This window comes from Protopterus annectens, chromosome 9.part0 (genome assembly GCF_019279795.1).
Source record: "Protopterus annectens isolate FY-2018-M chromosome 9.part0, PAN1.0, whole genome shotgun sequence".
NCBI classification, from domain to species: domain Eukaryota; kingdom Metazoa; phylum Chordata; order Ceratodontiformes; family Protopteridae; genus Protopterus; species Protopterus annectens.
The window spans coordinates 211,054,643-211,077,175 of NC_056743.1; the positions used below are offsets into that span (position 1 = coordinate 211,054,643).

The 22,533-nt window shown below is 39.0% G+C and overlaps 1 protein-coding gene across 1 annotated transcript in view; it reads left to right on the plus strand.

The window, feature by feature from the left end:
• ANO9 (anoctamin 9) overlaps positions 1-22,533 on the plus strand; it is a 567,237-nt gene that overhangs the window by 322,086 nt on the left and 222,618 nt on the right. Inside the window, exon 12 of the mRNA XM_044082760.1 lies at positions 7,826-7,937. Coding sequence (XP_043938695.1) covers positions 7,826-7,937 — 112 coding nt within the window. The remainder of the gene's footprint in view (positions 1-7,825; positions 7,938-22,533) is intronic.

Below are 22,533 nucleotides of genomic sequence, written 5' to 3' on the forward strand. Positions count from 1 at the left end.
ACAGCCATGGAACAATCTACAACTGGATCATAGTTTCTGACCCTAATAACATTGCCACCACAGGAACCCTCCCAAATAGCATCATTGACCACTTACCAGCCTTTATAATATGCAAAACTGCAACAGAATTACACAAACATAAGTACAAAAATACTAGAGACATATTGCAGTTTTTCCCCACAACCTTTAACAATTTCCTACAAAGCATCAACTGGGAACCCTTAAAAAATACTCTTATAGATGACGCAGTACAATATTTCAATTTCTCATTCCTTAATATTTTGAATAGCCTTGTAACCCCCCCCCCCCCAACTAAAATGCATAAAATCCTTGCATGCTCCATGGCTCTATAGAGGTACCAAACAGAACATGGTCACCAGGGATAATACCTGGAAGCTTCGGCAAAAGCACAAAAACCCCTCTGACTTCATAACCTACAGACACTTCCACAACAAAGTAAAGCGCCAAGTCATTAAGTATAAAAAAGAATACTATCATACTTTACAAAACCAACACAAACTTCATCCTAAACACTTTTGGTGCTTACCCAACAGCCTTCTATGCCCTGGATCACATAACCCCTGTCCAGACCCAGAAACCCTCCCCTGTGGAAATTGCCACACTTTTCAACACTTATTTTACTGATGTTATAGTTAATCTCACTACCAACTTCCCTCAAACTCAACCTAACCAACCCTACTGCTACTAATACCTCCCTCCCCATACACACAACTCTCTAGCTCCTATTCCCGTAGTCAGAGTAAAGAAACTGCTTCTGAAATTAAAGTCATGCACTAATGCCACTGACAACCTGCCTCCAGAATTCATACAAAAAGCAGCAAATTCCATTGCATACCCTGTCTGCATACTTCTCAACAGGTCCATCCAAGAGTCTTATGTTCCTTCCATTTGGAAAAAAGTATTTATCCTCCTACTCCACAAAGGCGGAAACAATATCGATGTCTCCAACTTTTGACCCCTTACCATTCTTTCTCATATATCAAAAATCCTCAAAAAATGTATTCACAACCAACTAAACTATTTACTTGACAATAACATACTGTCGCCTGCCCAGCGTGGTTTTAGACCAGGACATAGCACCACTGCAGCTCTTATTTCTTTCTGTGACTCTATCAATTGGGCTTGTGATGCCAGAAAACTTGTTTCCTCCCTATTTTTCAATCTGTCCAAAGCCTTTGATACTATCTCCCACCCTCTTCTTCTTAGAAAACTATCCAACATAGTTATGTCTCCCTCTACCCTATACTGGTTTTCTAACTACCTCTCAGACAAGCAAGAAGTTACAGATTGGCAAAACTCCTTCTCTCCTTTCCTTAACACCACTACAGGTGTTCCCATAGAGCTATCTTAGGCCCACTACTATTCAGCATATTTATCAATGGCTTCCACTCTAGTCTCATTCAAGGAACAGTCATACAGTACATGGATGACTCTGCCATCATCTGCACTGCCAACTCCCCACACGAAATTCAGAAACATACCCAAGCAGCCCTCAGCTCCACTGAAATATGTATGGCTAAAAAACATCTAGCATTAAATCCTAAAAAACTAAACTAGTGTTATTTACCCCTAAGAAGTCCATCACCTAAACAAAGACACTTTCTCTATTCTCTCCCTTGATAACACTAATATTGAGGTTGTCACACATACTAAACTTCTAGGTGCCAACATAGATGAACACCTAACTTTCAACTTGCATATTCACAACATTAAAAAAGCACACCAGAAACTGGGCATGCTATATTGACACAAAACATTCCTCAGCTACTCTTCCAAACTAGCCCTTGCCTCATCCTTCCTGCTCCCTTCTCTTCTTTACAGCACTTCTTTCTTCACCAACATACAGGTCAGTCTGAAATCCAAACTACACTCGTGCTATAACAAAATAGCAAAATTGGTCACCCGTGGAAGACACTTATCTCACCACCGCACCTCTCTTCAGTTACTAAACTGGCTAGAACTACCTCATCATCTTGCATATATTCAACTAACTATTACCCATAAACTAATACACAACCCATCCAGCTGCTCTGCCCTTTCTCATCTATTTACAGTATACCACCCAAATAGGCCTCTCTGCTCTGAAAATCAAATGCTCCTACAGTTAGAGAAACTCAACCTCTCCTCTTGACAATTGCTCCATTCCTTTTCCACTGCAAAACTCTGGAACTCTCTCCCACCCTCACTTAGATCCACTAAGTGATCCATACATCTATCTTGAAAAAATCTTTGAAGCAACATCTCTTCTCCCACTGGCAATGTTCATGCTCTAACTCCTTGCATCCAATAACGTGACTTTGTCTCCCCCCTCCTTCCAAACCTGACTTTCTCTTCCCTTCTTCTACTCCCACCTTTCCTTCCTCCTTGCCTTACTACCTCCTATGCCTTCACCTTTATTCCTTGACAGATAAACCACTTCTGTACCCTTGTGCAAATGTATTGTCAATTATATTTTTGACACAGCTGCAGTGCCTCTTTCTGTGTCAATAATTGTTGTACTGTCAGTAGTTAGATTTATTCACAAGTGCATTCCCTTTCCATCTTTGTCAAATCTCTTACACAGTTTAATCTGCTATAATTGCTGTTTGTGTTTTTATCAAAGTGTATGTATTGCATTATTTGAGTTTTTATCTAATTGCATATATCGGTGTGGAACTTGTCTCCCCAGGCCTGCACTGAAAATGGGCACTTTTTGGCCCAGTGGACCTTCCAGGTAAAGAAATGCAATAAATAAATAAAAATTTCATGTTCTCTACAACTTTTGGATCAAGTAGTTTTTGTAATTGTAGTCATTTAATAAATTTCTCTCTTATTTAAAACCTCAGAGGACTGTGAAAGCTAATGACTGATTGGGGAAGGGGACTGATTTTTTTTGCTGGAGACTGTTTTCAGTTTAGACTATTTCAAGAGTTTATAGTGTGGAGTCTGCATAAACTATCTAAAAGTATAGCTTCTCCTACTAAAAGTCTTTCTGTCATATATTTATTTCCTGCTTAGTCTATGCAACAAATGTCACTGAGAGACCGGTTATCCAGTGGAATGTTTGCATAATGGTGGATTATTCCTCTGATATACCAATAATGTTATATGTGCATGCACATACCACCGCATACACATGAGAACAGCATCCAGTTCTCTGAATCAGAATGCCTGTGAAATATCTAAAGTATCCACATCTAGCCTCTGAAAATGTACAGGACACTATGAGTTATGGCAGCTAATATCCTCTTTGTGTTGGATTCATGTGAGACACAGCATGTGTAATATAGGGTGAGTCTTTTGATTCAAGAGTGATATAGCAGAATTTGGTCCATTAGATATGAATGTCAGTCTGCTTATGCAATGTCCATTTTGGATACATGTAAACAACAAGCACTGTTTATTTTAATGCCTTTCTCCCATTCTTGCTTTGCTGTACTGTACCACTTTTATGGCTGTCATTTGTTCTTGAATACTTCAGTATTTTGTCACTTGAGCTTGTATTAGAACAACCATTATGCATGCCTTTTTATAATGATTATGAATGTAATGCATGCTCAAGGCATTTTTTTCATGCTGCCAAACAACATATGCTATCATTTGAATTTGATTGGTTTGTGATAAGCAGGGTAAACTTGCTTTTACCTGGCAATGTCTGCATTTATTAACTACAAATGTTCTGCCTAAATCAACTACACTAAAAATGAGTTCACTGCTTGAACAGGATTTTTTTGAATTCCACTTGTTACCATTTAGTATTACATAAATCATTTGGAAGCATCTCTATTTAGCTGCAGTGAGCTGTGGTGAGAGAAGCAGCAGAGTGCATTGATTCCTGACTGTTTCTGGTTGGTGAGTGAGTGTCTGTGCTTACCATATCTGATTGCTCTAGTTGGTGTTCGAGAAATCTACCAGAAAAAGGCTACAAGCCTACAGACCCTTGCTTCATCTGGGACAAGACTGTGAATCACCAAACAGGGTGTGACCTGCTTCTCTTCTTGGGATTGGTACTGACATTTTGCTTCTGGTAAGAGAAGAAGCAAAGGAGTACTGTATCCCAACAGAGTGAAGCTGTGCTGAGACCAGCATTAGTAGTAGCCATTCATGCGACTCCCCTCTTTTCATCATTCTTGACAAGCTAATTCTTTGTTTTCAGTAAGTACTGCTTGATTTGTTTCAAACTTCAGAATATCTACCTAAATACTTCATCCTTAAAATTTCAGGGTGTACGTATCGGTTTCCCTTTAAGTGTTTGGCAGTGCTCTGTATAGACTAAGACACCTGGAGTGACATTTTTCCTGTAAAAGCACAATTTAAATTTCTCTAACACTTAGTTGCATACAGGACAACTAGTTTGCAGTGCCAAGCACTGTCCACATAGTTGCAAACCAGATACTCCCTGACAGTGATTGATATTCTTACTCCAACTGTCTAATCAATAAAAAAATCTCCATTCCCTAGAAGGAGTCTTTACCCTAGATATTGCAGATGTCTGTGCGGTCACTGAGACATGGTTTAAAGCTGCGGAGAGCACACCAACAGTGCAAGGTTATAATTCCTTCCACACTTTTAGGCCAGCTACTTCACAGGCAGGGACTAAAGGTGGAGGTGTCTCTGTTTACATCAAAAATAAATATATTTCAAGGCTGGTCAAACAGGACAATGCATTTGAGCTGCTCCATGTTCAAATCATCATAGGTAAAATCCAGTACCACTTCTTTGCAAGCTATAGGTCCCCCTCTATGACCCAGGAAACCCATACCGTGTATTTAAACTCATTAGAAACACTGATTATCTAACCCAATACCATATTCATGGGTGACTTTAATTACCCCACTATTAACTGGGAATCCTATAAGACACCAAATGTACATGCACAGAGATTCCCGGATTTTGTAAACACAAACTCCCTGGACCAGATAGTCAATGGGGTGCAACCATATTGGATGTGGTCCTCACTAATATGGGAGACTGCTGACACCCCCTACTGTAATACCTTCCCTGATGAGGTCAGACCACAAATTAGTCTAATTTGAAGTAAAAATAAAATCTGGACCCCCAGCTAAACCTGGAATATTCAGGAACTATTCTAAGGCTAATCTCCTGCTATTAAGCAAGAACCTAGCAAAATTTCAAGCCCCCATAAACCCTGAGACCACTTCTGTCTATGCAGAACTGTTCACAGAAACCCCTATACAAGCATGGTAATAGCTGCATAGAGACAGCTATACCCACCAGGAAGAAGTACAGAACTAACTCAAAGAACAACCCACCCTGGTGGAATCACAAAATCAGTCGGCTGTATAACAGGAGGAAGAAAATCATGGCAAAAATTAGGAGGTGCTGCACCCAGAAGGATAAAAGCACTTTCGTCAAACTAAACAAACAACTCAGAGGACAAATAGTCTGTCAAAGCCAAATTTGAGTTAAGTTTGGCCTTCCAGCCAAGGACAACCACAAAGCATTCTTTAGCTATGTCAAAGGCAGTACACAATTGTGTGCAGAGCTCATTGTAAATGGAGCCACCTATAATGAGCTAGAAGATATAGCAAACCTCCTGACTGATAAATTTAGCTCCAACTTTACTCCTCTCTCCCCCTCAACTTTCTCTCAGGAAATATCATGAAATGTAACTCCCCCTACTATCACTAGGGAACAGGTCATTGATGCTCTCTCTAAGACCACAAACACTGCATCAATGAGCCCATACAGTATCTCAGGATGCCTTCTAAATAGCATGAAACATGACCTATCAGGGCCTCTGGAATTACTATTTGACTGTAGCCTCCAATCAGGCATCCTGCCTCATGAATGGAGAAAGGCAACTTTCATCCATCTGCACAAAGGTGGGCCATCTGCAGATCCTGCAAGCTATAGACCCATAAGTATCGCTAGTCTTGTATATAAAGCCACAGAAAGAATTATCATGTAGATGCTCAACCGAGATATAGTAAACCTCCAGACACTGGACCCAACCCAGTGGTGGACTTCTTTGAGAATGTCACCAAAGCAATGGATGAGGGCAAAATCATTCACACTGCCTACCTTGACCTAGCCAAGGCATTTAACACATTACCCCACTTGGGCATGGTTGAGAAACTCAAGAGGTTAGGAACAAACCTGTATGTCACCCGGTGGATGGCCAACTGGCTCACAGACAGGACCCCGGAATTTGAATTGGGAGTCCACCTCTACAATGAGGCCAGTCGCAAGTGGAGTCCCTTAGGGATCAGCCCTTGAACTGCTCCTTTTTGACATTTACTTCTCAGAAGTCATGGCCAATGGCTGACTAAATTTGCAGATGATTAAAAGTTAGGAGCTGTCATTGAATCTCACATTGAAATAAATGTTCTCCAGAAGGGGTTGACACAGACAAACAACTGGTGTTAGAGCCATAGACTGAAACTAAATGCCAATAAATGCATATTAGTATCCTTTGGAAAGTCATCCATCCATGGTAACTATCATATTGACAACACAACCCTTAGAGTTGACCCAGTAGTCAGGGATGTAGGGACACACAGTAATCTAGCCTTTGATCATCATGTGTCTACAGTGGTGAGAAAATCATTCTATGGTATGCAACTTTTAAATAAAGGTATGACATCCAAGTCCAAGGAAGTCATTGTTCCGCTGTATTCGGCATTCATCAGACCTGTCATTGAGTTCAATGACCCATTTGGTATGTACCTAACCAGGCATATCTAACAACTGAAACATCCACAGAGGTTCCTCACTAAAAGAATACAGGGCATAAGTAATATGTCCTATGCAGACCGTCTTAAGGCCCTATCCCTGTATTCTGTCTCGTACGGGCTTTTGATGGGAGCACTGCCTGGCATACAGGGCATTGTCATACCCCCACTCTGATGGACCTCATGCATATCCACAAAACAAACAGGACCAGAATTACCCATTCTAAAGACTTAAACCTTGCCCTTGATATAAATAGTACCTTCTGGAGAGATAGGTATGTGTCCCAGAGACTACTTTGTCTATGGAACAGGCTCCCCATCCATGTGAAGCACAGTTCCTTCCTGGTCCAATTCAAGTGCAACTTGGACAACTGGATGGGAAACCGGAAATTCATCCCTGGTTTGGCTGCTATGTCTCTAATGGACACAAATAACCTGTAAATGGTTCATCTCCCAGCTTACACTTAACCCCATGCTTACACTTATCAAAGGTATCAGAACTTGTCAGAGATTTGGGGTTCATGACTAGGCTTAAAAAGGCCCTTGTGGTCATTAGCCTAGTAAACACCTATGAACTTGTTATATAATTAGGTATTTACAACTCAATTTTTTTCAGCACTGTGCATTTTCCTACTCTTAAATGTTCTGTTGGACCTTTTTTCCACTAGTCTGTCCTGAAAATAGGACACCAGTAAAGAAGTGTTTTTTGGAGGAACTGAAGATTTGTTTGTGTGTCTGAAGCAATCAAAGTGAACTAAATACAGTACTGAATACCTCAATATTGTCAAAAAATAAAATAAAAAACCAAGCTAAAAGTTATCTACTGTACTGTCTGTTTGACCAAATACATGGTAATCTAGTGATTAGAGTGTTTGTTAAAGTGCTTACAAATCATGAAATTATCAAGGTTATAAGAAGCTTAATGGCTTACATCATAACTTTATCCTTTCCTTTTCAGTGAATAGACCCATGTGAGCATTTTAAAATCCTTTGTTCTGTTACGAAAGTGTATGCTTTTTAAAAGCTCGTCCTTGTAATATATTAATGTAGATTCTGCAAATCTCGCTGATTTTTTCTCTCTTTAATTACTGGTAATGCAAACTCTAAACTGTATTCCTTTGGTATTCCAGAACAGCCAAGGACAGAATCAGCTCATGAGAACAACTTCACAGTGAAAATGTTTACATTCCAGTTTTTCACTTTGTTCTCATCACTTATATACATTGCATTTTTCTTGGGGAGGTAAGAAGAAAATGTAGATCTTTTGTCTGTTTCTTCAGCTAAAATTTCCCTACGCTTTGTTCTTTGTTTCCTTCTGTATTTTGTTCCATTTATTGTTTAAAGCATCAGTCACTGATAATGACAGGAGTCTAGAGATACAGTTTGCAAGTGCATCTTAGATGTCATACGTTATGTCATGTTAAACTTGACCACAACCCAGCAAGAACTTAACTGAAAAAAAGACACCTGCCCCACTGATATATGACAATTCATGTTTATCCTGATGATGACCGAGGTTCAACAATGATCTCATGCAGTTGAATGACAACAAGACCGGTAGAATTAAGAAGTAGCTATCCCGATGCCCTTTTTTCTGTAATGAATACAATGGCAATGTCATCTCATTGTAGCTGGGGGGGTAAGTGTCATTGTCAGTGTATTGTTGCAGAGCTATAGCCCAGTGCTAATAAGTAGGCATAATTGCTACAAAACGCACATACATTACCACACAAATGACCTTATCTTAGTATTGCTGCACACGTGCAATATGGCTAGGATCTTTTCAGGTAAAAAGTAACAGGTGACTGCCTTTATATCATTGCGTCTAAGTCATTTGGGGTCCAGTATCTCACAGAAAAAGGGGAGGATTGTCAGACATCATGGAGTGAAAAAGCATTTTTAAATGCATGCAGATCAGTAAAAAGTAGTCTATACACACACACACCTTTCGTGTCTTTTTCCTTCATGTTGTTTTGTGTTATGTGATTATATGCATCAGTGTATCACTTACCAGTGATCACTTATCGTTAGATCCATGACCCCCTCATCTCTTCCAGCCATTCCTTCTACTGGCACACAGACCAGGTGGCCAGATGCAGGATACTTCCTTGCCCCAGCCATTCAGAGCATGTTTCTGTGCCATGTCCTCATACCCTGCCTGCATGGAGCAATACAGCACTCATGTTATAGTTAATTAAAAAAAAGAAAAAGAAATTGTTTTTTAAACTTGCTACAAATCTACCGCAGCATATACTGCCTGCATGGAGTGCTACACCACTCAAGTTTTAGTTAAAAGAAAAAAAAAGAAAAACACATTTTTCTGTTTTTTTACTTTTAAACTGTAAAAGCAAGCAGTGGCTACAGTTTAGGCCACACACAGAGCACTACAGCACTCAGGTTTGACCACAAATGCAATATTGGCATTTTAACAGCTACTGCTACTTTGAACTTCTGCCACAGATGCTCTTAAATCTGTCCCATTTTCCAGATCTTAGAACCCTTCCCTGTTCTGGCTGGAAGAATGTCTGCATCCCAGAGACATCAGTGTGCTTCTGATATTTGTCCATACCATTCTCAGTTCTTTCTTGCTGTAGTACTGTTTGTAAGATACCTAACATGGTGTAGTACTGTTTGTAAGATACCTAACAGCAGCAACATAGTATGGCCTGTGTCCAGAGGGCACCAATTAGATAAGTATCCCTTTGGATTATACTTTCCTTTTTTCCTATTTCATTGTTATTACTTTACTGTTAAAAGTGTCAGGGTCAGGTGATGGTACCATTCTTAGAGTATGTCTGCTCCGGAAATGGCTAGTAAATGTGGATGCAATTGGAAATTCAATATATTGTTAATGTAATGCATCTGTTGTTTGAGACCTTGGCTCAGCATTCTTAGTTGTAGTGTTTGCCTGGCCTTTAGTAGAAAGATAAGGAGAAATGATTATGTCTTTCAGGACTATCTATAGAGGAAGAGCCTTGAGGCATTGACCTATATAGGCAACGTCTTTCAGCATCTCTTTGACTGTTGCAGATCTCCCACTTAGAAACAACATGGAGAGGCACCCAAATGGGAGGGTGAAAGGAGATGACTGGATGCTTTTTCAACTCCCGGGGTCCCTCCTCAGCTCAAGTGTGTGAGGTCCAGAGGGGAACATTTACAGCCCTAGCCTAGGCATGTTGCTCCTAATGAGGTCACCATATCATAAGAATCTCGTTCATCCTCTCAAGCCAAATTCTTTCCATAGGATGTTGGTTTATATATCCTTCTGCAGACACCTGCCTCTGATGCTCATGTTTTTTTTTTTGTGTTTGTTTTGTAGGTAAACAATAGAGCTCCCTTGGACCTTGTCTGTGAAGTTGGAAGGTGGAGGACAGGGATACTTAAATGCAGGCTGAGGATCCCAAATTGTCATCCTATTTTAATAGTACTCTGTTGTCCCAACATTGAACAATAGCACATTCAGACTGGCTTTGCTTGTATTTCAAGCAGCAGGTAAACTGTTGCACTTCCCCACATCAGCTACCACTCAGAATTGGTTCAAAGTTGTCTAGGACTTTTATGCAATTTATGCAAAGCCTACAGCTTGCAGTGGACCAGTCATCAGTATCAGGAGCTGTCTTCCTAGAGGGATTCAGACTTCAATGGACAGAAGGAGGATCTAGCACATTCCTTATGGATTTCTTATCCCTGTTAGCAGAAACACAGACAATGAAGTCACCATGTCTTCTGTTCACACAAGAGGACATCTCACTTGGTGATACCTTCTCTGAAGTATAGTATCATTTCTAATGGGATGCTAAAGACACCCTGGACACCCAGAGACATTACGTTGATCTCCACTACTTAGAGGCTTCTAAGCCAGTATGTATCCCTCCAGTCTCAAAGATTTTAGAGGCTGTCTTCCTTGTTGCCTGTCTGTAGCCAGGCAACCAATACCCTCTCCATACGATTGTACAGGGTCTAGGATTTCTACAAGTTCTTGAATAAAAACCCTACAGCTGATCCAGCAGAAGTATCTCTGGGTCCAGAAGAGTGATACAAATGTATTCTAGCCTCTAATGTCTTTCCAATGATTGGGAGAGCAGGAGTCTTGACTATTTTTGGAAGATGTGTACATGACTGATATCCAGGACTTTAATGCATTAAACTGTCTGACACATATAATTAAATATCAAGATGATCTCCTTAGTGAAGCTTCTCTGTGAATTGAGGACAAAGATAGGGGAGATACTGGATGCTGCTAAGAGGGCTAAACTCCTACAATGGTCCCATCTTGTTACTCAGGAAAGAAATCATGACACAAAATGTGGCTGTGATGTTGGATATACAGCATCCAAGGCATTGGCCATGGAGTGTGATATTAGTCATGTGTGACTGAGGATTCGTCCCCCTCCAGGGGATGTCAAAGTACAGCTCCTTAAAATCCCACAGTAAAGGATCTCCTCTTTGGACCCCCCTGTAACTTAACTGTTTAAGAGACTAGAGGAACTGGGAAGACTATTCAATCTGTAAAAGTTATATCGTCACCCTTTATCAATGCGTGACAAGATGTTTCCATCAAAGAGCTGACCTGGTATCACAGTCACAGTAAAGCAAACAGGTAAAAGGGAAAAAAAAGGCCTGTGTGAAAAAATGGTATATTGACCAATTTGGGAAGCCTGTGGAGTCCTCAAGGTCACCGTCCACAAAAAGATCAGACACAATTACATCACATTTCCATCTACAAGTTACCCCAGGCCAACTCCTACCCATGCCCTTATATCTCATTGCTCTATAAACCCTAAGGACATAAAAGTTAGGTGACCATCTGACTTAGTTCTCCTTTGTAACTATTATCAGGATCAGATAGGTTCTTAATATCAGGAAAAAACAAACTTTTTAGGGATTCCATCAGTGCCAAAAGAAAGACAACTTTACAACTCAGGGTGATAAATTATTGGTTAAAAAAAAGCAAGACAGAGAGTTCAACTCAGGACTGTTCCTAATGTGAAAAAGTGATGTTCACAGTTTTGCTGCTACCCATAGAAGGGTTCAGAAGAAATAACAAAGTGGTGCCACCACAGCTAGTCCTTGAAGGAGAAAGTGTCTGTTCTTCCTTTAATCAAGCAAAAACTAGAATAGTAGAAAAATGTCCTACACACAAGTGGGTCACCTTCTAACAGGGCACACTGAACTATACAGCATTTGCTTCTGACAGAGCCTAGAGAGCCCATCCAGATTATCTCAAGGTTCAGGGCAGGTGGGACTGTACTTAGAGGTACTTAACATAAATGTTGGTGGACATCCGAACATTAATGACATTCAAACCAGTATTGAAGCAGGGAGTTCTCTATGTAGTTGTAGACACCACAGCTGTAATGTGGTAGATACAGACACAGAGGTACTTGATCATACCTGTTGTGTGTAGGCTGGTGATAACTGGGAAATGACCCTCATATCAAATATGAACCTAAGAGCAGTCTACATGTCATCAGAATAAAACTTGTTAATGGACTGTTTAAGCAAATCAGAGTCAATCCCCCATGAGTGGATACTAGAGAGAGGATTATTCTTTTAAATGGTCACCATTTTATGTACTGAAGACAGACCTTTTTTTCTCTAAGCAACAGAAAGCCAAGAAGATTCTAATGTGCAGAGCACCACACAAAGACCCTTGGGCAGTGGATGCCTTCTCCGTCAAATGAGTCAGAGCTGTATCTGTATGCATTAATTGTGATTATCCAACTCCCCAGACTGATCCAGAAATAAAGGAAAAGGGGACATATATGGTATTGGTACAACCATTGTGGGCCAGACGGCATTGGTTCTCCCTTGTATTAGAGATGTGAATGGAAAAACTGCTCACAGTGTCTTTGCAACTGGACCTCTTATTTCAGCTCTAAAGGGTCTTGGTACACCAAATCTGTACTCTACAACAGACAGCGTGGATGCTATGACTACCTTCTTTTTGTTACCAGTGTAGTGAGAACATATTAAGCGTCTTGAGGAAGGCTAGCATGCCTATTAACAGAGAATTTTACCTCGATAAATGGAAGAGATTCTCCCTTTGGTGCCATAGAAAATAATGAATCAACTCAAAGAGTAGAAAGGAGAAATTGGAAACAAATGGCAGTAAATTCCTAGGTAACCAGATGTAGTGTACCATGTGGTAATTGCTCCTTTTGTCAAATTATGATCTGTAGTGAAGAGTTTACTTCTAAAAATACAAGTACAATTTACCAAACTAGTGAGTTAATTACTTGTAGAAGTCACTGGATGGTATATATGACCAAGTCTTCCTATTTTGTTTTTTATATAGGAAAAACGGTATGCATGCATTTGATCGGCCAGTGGATGGTAGATCGGGTTATTACCGAAAGCAGTGTGGCAATACCTTAAAAATCACAAAATATCGCCCCCTTTTTGACCCATGGTAGCGCTTGTTTAGGTGGTAGAGTGGTCAGAAATGTTGAATTCAGTTATTTTTATGACATTCCGACTGTTTGGCATTATGAAATTCGCGGATAAAACTCAATGAACTGCATGATCGAGCAATTTGCGCTCGAATAAATGAATGTATTCCAGGAAAAACATCATAAATATCTAAGCCAAGAATGCTGTGGTAATTTAGTGAAATTTGTTATCAAAAGGAGACAGATGCCATATTTAGACACATTTTAGAAGATAAAGGGGCTATTTTTTCCTTTAAGGGTATAGATAAAGAGGACCATGGACATGCAAAATTAAGGGTCTATATTATATCATCAACTGCTTATCTTGTTTAACGCCTAAACATCGACACCTAAGGGTCGAAAATGTACAATCTCGAATGGCCACTTAAGTGAATTCTTTCATTGGGAACAAATTTGCTTGGCCATTATTGGAAATTTGCCCTTTCGCCAATGTAGAGCGATCTCAGAATTGGTATATTTAGTTAGGGGGGTGTGGGGGTCGAAGGCTTCCACTTTGTTACAGCTTGGAAGTTTGTTAGTTTGGCATGGTCAAGCGAATTCTTTCCCGATGAATGAATTCGCTTAACTGGCCATTCGAGATTGTAAGTTTTTGACCCTTAGCTGTCGACGTTTCGACATTTGACAAGCTAAGTGGTCGATGATATAATATAAACCCAAAATTAATACGTTGGAAAAAATGTTATAAACCAAGGAACAAAGTTGGATTATGCAGTTAGATATGTTATTGAAGGAGGATTTTAATGAATATTTTTGAAGGAGTTGATCATTTTTCATCATTGTAGAATTAAGCTGAGAACATGGTTTTCCACGTCTTATTTTCTATATGTATAGTTTGTTATTAATGTAATAAAGATTTAGATTTATTTAGTACATTACTGAAAGAATATTGAAAATTAAAAAAAAAAAGCTTGCAATGACAGCTCTGTCTTATAAAAATTGGTTGTCGCCCTATGTATGTGTTTTCATGACTTATTATTTGTACAATGGTAAGGGATGATGCAGCCCCATCCTTGCCAACACTTCTGGGCATCACCCATAATTTGTTCATTGCTATCAAACCTGGCTAAAAGATGCAAGTCTACTTTTACATCCTTATAAAATAACATGCTGTTCCCTCCTACACATTACCAAAATGAAACACAATTTTGCAAAATGACAACATTCAACTACACAAAAACTGAAACAGTAACCCAAACAAAATTTTTGGGTGTCCTAATTGACAAATACACTAAAATGTGATAAACACATATTGCAGGACATTAAAAAAACATATCAGAAACTTTGCTCCCTGTATAGAACCAAACATCACCTGACAGGCAATGCAAAACAAATGTTAACATCCATCTACCTTTTTCCATCCCTACTGTATACAAACTTAAATACTCCACCTAAAGCTAAACTCTCTATTACAACAAAATGACAAATTTGTTATGAAGCCTATATGTAGGGCTGAACACTGCAGAATCCTGAAACAACTAAACTTGCTTCAGCTAACTGTTTAACATACTCATAATTTTTTACTGCACACAGTCTTACGCATGCACCAGGAAAATGTCCATCACTAAAAGTTACCCTGCTGCACTACTCTCCAGGTACAGAAGTACACTCGGCCAATAAACCCATAATTGTCACAACAAAGTCTAATAATTAAGAGATGACTCACTGTACTCCAGTTATGTAACTAAACTCTGGAACACCATTCCATCATAAAAAGAACAGACAGTGAAATGTTCTACCTTTGATCCCTTATTAAAACAACAGCTAATCCACGCATGGTTGTGCACATGCACCCCACCTAGGTAACTCCATTTCCCTTTGGCATCACATACCCCCATTCCTTTAAAACCTCTTTCCCTTCCACACAACAAACATTTCTACTACTTCTCCTCATTTACCTTCCTGTATTAATCCCTACCTTGCGTTTTAATTTTTCTGACCTCCCACTTGATCAATCTCCATATACTTTCCACCACTCTCTGATAATCAGGTTATATGTCACCATTTTTACCCTCACTGCCCTTAAATTGTAGATTGTACAATGTCTCTCTCCCTCTTCTAGATTTAACTGTCATCTACCTGCCAACTTATGTTTCACACTACTTATATTAATTTTATTTATTCTTAACATCTATAATGTGACAATCCCTACCCATATCTTATAAGTTCTATCTAATAACTACTTGTCACATATATTGTACACAAACTGCTTGCATACTAAATTAGTTGTACTTGGAATTTAATATGATGTATAATGTCAACATAGAAGAAATTTCTGTTTTGTCTTTCTGTAGTGTCACTTTACAGAAAAAATACCTGTTTGTATATAGAGGTCTTAATAACTATCTTTGTAATTTGTCTGTAAAAATTTGTTTTGTCATAAGCATCTTAAATACATCTGCTGTTGCTATTCTTCCTGAGCATCCACCTAGTCAGACTTTATTGATCAACAAAGGCAAATTAATTATAGAAAGTGTATACAATTTATAAATTATGTTTTCTCAAATAATGCAAAGCAAGTTATACACATTTTGTTATATATAATCCAATAATGCAATGTATTTTATAAACAAATATTTAAATATATTTAGCAAGCTCTGGTGTCACAGACACACACACACGATAATGCCCTCCTGCTCAGCCCTTGCTTTCTCATTTATGTAAGAATTTTGGTAAGATAATTATTTTGATTATATATGGCCTCTCTTCCATTGTGAAGAAAATTTTATCCCATTTGTCTATTAGTCTTTATATTGTTTATACTATTAATATAATTATAATTTATTATATCTTTAATGTTATCTGTTATAATTATTCCTAAATAATTTTCTTCTGTTTGACAATATATTTAATTAATTTAATTTTGATTCTATTCTTATTTGTATTCATAGGTAGGGTAGGATTTTTGTTTTGTCATCATTAAATGTTAAACCAGATTTTCTCTAAAATACATCCATTGCAAAGAAAATTGCACATAAAGAATTCTTATTGTCATTTATTGTCAGTAGGATGTCATCAGCAAGCAGCTGAATTTTAGAGTTTAAATTTTCATTTATGTTTATACCTTTTATATCTATATTTGATCTGAGAAAATTAGCATATGGTTCCATAATTAGGGTAAAAAGCAGAGGTTTAAGAGGACATCCTTGTTTGGTTCCTTTCAAATTTTGTATAGAATCAGAAGTAAAAGTACCTATTTTAACATGTCCAAAATAATCATTATAAAGAAGATTAATAAGATGTGTGAAGTTACTTGAGAAATTATATTCTTCTACAACCAACAAGAGATATTTCCAGTGTACTGATTCAAGACTCATTAATGTTTTCTTTTGGGGTTTTTTTGTTTTTTTTGTATAGTCAATTATTGTGATTACTCTTAAACAGAAATGCTTATGATAATATTTAAAGATAAACCCAGTTTGATCTTCCATCAGTCATGGAGGGTAGAATATGTTTTAATCCATTAGAATGAATTACCATGAGCAATTTATAACAGGATCATAGGTTAATAGGTGTATACTAGGCTAATGGCCCTGGAGGCTTTACAAACCTAGCCCAAAAAAAAATTGCTCAGGCAACGTGCCACCCAATGTTAGTTCACAGAGCCTCTATCCAGCAGGGCAACTGGAGTGATCCCCGGGGTGAACTTTTTACCCATCCACTCATCAAGATTTTTCTTGAAGAGGGCCAGCAAGGTGCTCTGCCTGACATGAATGGGAAGCTTATTCCAGAGTATGGGCAGTCTTTGGGAGATGAACCTGTCCCTCCAGCATGTCCTGTTAATTGTGGTAATGAGGTTGTGATCTCTGGAGTGTGCGGCATGGGAGTATTGGGATTTCTTTAGGTGTATCATTCCAAGTAGGGCTGGGTCAGAAATGGCTTTGTTAGTCAAGCAGAGATCACCTCTAAGTAGATGATAAGAGACTGAGAACAGCTGAAGCTTCTTGAGTCTATCCATGTAGGACATGTGTTTAAGGCCTAGGATCCTTTTTGTGAGGTACTTTTGTGGCCTCTGCAGCTGTTGTAGGTGTCTGGTCAGGTACATGCCAAATGGGGCATTATATTCAATGATTGGTCTAATGAGGGATGAGTAGAGAAGGATGATGACCTCTTTCTTCCTGGATGCGAAACCTTTGGTTGTAAGATATGCCAGACTTTCTGACCATGTGGCAATGTGGTGGTGGAAGGTGAGGTGGCTGTCAACCTGGGTGCCCAGATCTCTTATGGTCCCCTTCAGTATTCAGTTCATTTAAAAGGGAAATTGGTCTGTATGAAGAGCATTCAGTAGGATCTTTGTCAGTTTTAAAATTGGAGAGATAAAGGTATAAATACCTAAATAGATAAAGGAGGAACTTTAGTTAGGTCCTTGACTGTAGAAAAAAACGTGTGTAATATGTCTAAGGTTTCTTTGGGTAACGCCTTATAAAGATCAGATATAATCCCATCATTACCTGGTGCTTTATTAGGTTTCAGTTTAGAAATCTGAGTTTGAAATTCAGACATAGAGATCAGTTTGTCAGTTAATTTCATTTGATCATCAATTTAGTTTTTATATTTGTAATAAATATTTTGATTATTGTTTCTGGATCTATTAATATATTATTTTGATTGATTTTATTATAATAATCTCTGAATTCCTTTAGAGTATCTTCTGTCTCTGTTACTTTTCTTTTCTTCCTATGGAAGTAGACTTCTTTTATGTGATTGGATTTACTGAGTAATTTTGTTTTTGTGGCTAAATTGCACATAGATTTTGGGTTAATAGAGAAGTTAATCATCTTAAACTTCTTAAGGCTGATTTTAGTTTTATGGTTTAAGATTTTCAAATATTTGTTGTTCAGCTTATTAATCTATTCTGTGTTATTCTTTTTATTTGTCTTAGTTTCTAATTTTACTTATCAAGTTTTTCTTGCATTCCATGTAATTTTGTCCCGTTTTTTTACTTGACAACCAATTAGTGACTACCAAAAAGATATGTTTTTAGTGCATCCCATAATAAATTTCTGAAGTATCTTCTATATTATTAATTTCTATAAAGGAAAGGATTTCTTTAATAAAAAAGTCCTTAAATTATTTTAAACAAGTTATATATGGTGGTAACATTTTGATTTTAACATTATTATTAGATTTCAAAAACAGCTGAAAGGTAATTGCATTGTGATCAGAAAGCAGACAGGTTACGGTTTTGACTTTGCCTAGTGTATCAAGTCAGGTCATTAGAGACATAAACTCTGTCAGTTCTGGATTGTGTTCCATGTCTATGGGAATAACAGATAAAAGAATAATGAATTTGGTTGTTAAAATTCATTTGTCCCGGTCCCCTTCAATAAATACATCACACCGAATGACATTTGATGACCTTTATTAAACTTCCATAACTTTGATTACCAATTTTATTTACAACTGGACATAGTGTAGTCGATTCTAAACACAGCGTAAACATCCTTGTAATGTTAATCAGGACAGCGTACCTGATCATCCTGCCCAGTAAGCAGCGTCCATCCCTTTGCTCGCTTACTTTACTTATAAACCTCCTTGTAATGTTAATCAGGACAGCGTACCTGCTCATAACTTTGATTACCAATTTTATTTACAACTGGACATAGTGTAGTCGATTCTAAACACAGCGTAAACATCCTTGTAATGTTAATCAGGACAGCGTACCTGATCATCCTGCCCAGTAAGCAGCGTCCATCCCTTTGCTCACTTACTTTACTTATAAACCTCCTTGTAATGTTAATCAGGACAGCGTACCTGCTCATCCTTCCCAGTAAGCAGCGTCCATACCTTTGCTCGCTTACTTTACTTATAAACCTCCTTGTAATGTTAATCAGGGCAGCATACCTGCTCATCCTGCCCAGTAAGCAGCGTCCATACCTTTGCTCGCTTACTTTACTTATGAAGCAAGGTCCCATCTCACTTCATAAACCATTCATCAAATTACCAACCTGCAAAGTCCATTTCTTAATGACATTATGCACCACTAAGTGCTCATCAACTGCATGAAATGCATGCATTACTGAATGCCAAACCCCCTGACTTAAGATATCTTAGCAATTTTTTTTTTTTATTACAACCCATATTCGTGATAAGACTGGTACACATACAAAATTACCAAGTTCATTGCATCAAAAGGCCTATTCTGGTATCCTTTTAACCATCTCATGAGGTTTCTCAACCAAGCTGTTAACTAATAAATAGGGCAGGGAAAGTTAAACTACCGAATCTGTCAACAAAATGCCAAACTCTATGACCAAAACTATCCATCTACCCCAAAGCATATCCTGGTGAAATAACCCAAAGGTAACCTCCATGGTGAAACACACCAACTTATTAACCCCTACCAAAGTAACCTCCTTAAACTAGCTGCCATGCAACTTCAGAAATGCCTAACTCCCCAAAAACCCATGTTTGAAACAAAACACTGCCGTGTATATACAATAACAACAAATACCACCGTATCCCACTACCAACAACTGGATGGGTGACTAAACTCACCCTAGGGTTCTACCCCTGTCCCAAGAAAGACAATCGAAGCAACATGTGGAAATAAAAATTGATCTTGGCTACCTACCAGTCCCTACACCATTAACCCCATAACTTCCTATGCTCCTATGACTGTTGTGATTCTGCCTTGCCTGTACTCCCGAAACCTCCTGTAAACAAAACCCTGCGTCACATTGCCCCAAACATACTTCCCTGTACAACCCCATTGTGTAGCATTTCCAACAATCAAAATCCATGCAAGAAGTCCATTACCTTGCAAAGCCATTTCATCAGGGCACTGACCACTGGTCACCCATCTGTGACCTTCTTGTGCACCACCCAAATGACAGGGATATCCATTAATAGGCTCCATCACTCCGAATCCTCTTCCTTCAGGTTGCCGACCTTAACCCATCCAATTCCACATCTCTGCAATTTCCATCATTAGGTGCTGCCCCCTTGGGCTCCCCATGTGTAACCTCCTTGCTTGCCACTGCTTCCATCATCTGCAAATTCACAGCGTATCACCACAACTGGTACTCGGCACACCACCATCTACAAAGAAAAGGACAAAGTAAACCCTCTAATATGTAAAGAGAATGCTCCATCTTATACCCACCTATTCCATCTTACAGCAGTGTTCCAAAACTCCCATCTGCAAGAAAGAAAAAAACATGTAAATCATTTAAAATACATTACTCAAATGCCAAAACATCTTCAAAGACAACTTTCCTGCCAACCCGGGAAGGAATGTACCACTGTCCCACCCATCTATGCTAAGGCAACCATAATTGAGGCTATGCTTCCAATGACCCTATCAAATACCCTATATAAATTTAACTGCCAGTCGAGTATGTTGAAACTAGACCACATGAAGGGACCTATCAGTATCCACAACCCGGATAACCTTGAGATTCCAGACCACATCAATTAGCACACTGTATAAGCCAAGCTAGCTTATATTGTAAAACCAGTAGCCTAGCTCTTAACCTTCCATCTCGAAATGAGGCACACTAACCAACACAGAATCCAGATAAAACACAACCCAACAGATTGCCAACTTGGGGAAAAAAAAGCAACTGACGTAAACTAAATTCCTCCTGACCAGTGCGCTCCTGAAGCTTTTGCAGCCATTCTAACTAGTGATATCATAAAGAAGCTCCATGCAATGTTTTCTCTTTTTTTTTTTAATGTTTGAGATGTATTATACTGTATACTGCAATTCTATGAACATATATACTCACTTTATTTTAGACACAAGACCCATCCAGATATTTCTAACCAGATGTTAGCATACAAGGTTTGTAAGCCATTGAGGCCAAATCTAAAAGCCAGATAATACCTTAGGAAATATGTCGAGTTGCTCAAAACTTGAGCACAAATGCAGGTCAACAAAGGACTGCCCCCATCATGGTTAAATCCATCCTGACGTACATGGAGAGTAGAGCCTGCCCTTCCCATTACTAGTGGGGATTGCATTGTTAGTAGTGTTTCTAGGTTTTTTTTTGCAAAACCAAAGTTAAAGAAAAAAGAGGGTCTGCCTTTGTAATCTGATGATCTGCAGTAGATGCTGGCACCTCTGCTGATGCACTGTAGTATCGACTGGCAAATATGCCACTTGCTGTGCTAGTAGCACTGAAGGGGGGGGGGCAACCCTTCTTCATGGGAAACTCGCAACCCGCGAAATGGCAACTCAGTCTCTTCAAGCAACCATAGCTCCGGCCCACAACCACAAAGAGACATGCTCTATCCCCACCCCAACACTGAAAATTCTCTGTATATGTAAAAGCCAAAGCATTATTAATAAGTAAACAAACATGCCTTCAAAATTCCCCCAACATCAACACTTAAGGACGAAAACAACACCTCCGACACTCCAAAGCAAAGCCTTCAGTCAGAAAGCACTCGGCCAACAGTGACAACCAAAACCAAACTTGACAACAGTTCAAAGCCACTAGAACTGCCCATTGATTTACACCTGTGTTTTTAATGAAACAAAGCCTGAAAATCACGGCTTTATTCTGTGCCCTCCCTCTTCAACAGTTTGCCAGAAACCACAAATTGCACCAGGAACAGACCAAAACTACAAGGCCAAATCATTCCCATGATCAGCCAGAAAACCACAGAATTTATGAGGAACAGACCACACAGTATGAGCCAGAAATCTGGAAATCCTGCTAAACTGCATGAATGATGTCCTAAAGGCTTCATCAAAAAAACATTTTCTTTTCCCTTTTTTTTTTTTTTTTTTTTTGGTCTCTGTGACCTGTCCGTAAGTGAGCTGCCAAAGGGAAAGTCAGGGCAGTCACATTGCACGTGCAGCACACACAGCGAGCTATGCCAAGCCAGAAACCTGCAAAACTCCTGTACCAAGGCTACCAAACTTCTCATCTACCCCCCCCCGAGGTCAGCACCATAGCACCCCATCCAATGCAGTTCCCATCCAATGCAGTTCATCTTTGCGGGCAGACCGTTCACACCAAAGCCCAGCAGCAGACCTCCTCTCGAGTCCCCCCCAGTCTCTATAGCCGACAACTGCAGTGTGTACACTTCCACCCCTCACACAGTGTCTGCACAGTTGTAATCCAGGTACATTACCTTTCTCACATTTAAAAACCCAGCCTTATTTGGCAAAGGGCAATGTTTATCACATAATATTTCAAAGTAGTATAACAGTATCAGACTGTACATGACCCTCTAGCTGTAACATACAAATCTGCTGTATTGAACGAGAAGACATTTTTGTTAAACTGCCATGTAGTTACTTTAACACAACATGGAAAATGCAAAGGGGGGAGATGACATATCCAAAGTACCAGGAGACCCAAAACCAAAACTGAGCCTCCATCCACAACCACGGGAACCTCAACAAGCTCATGAGGGGACAAAGCAACAAACAAGGA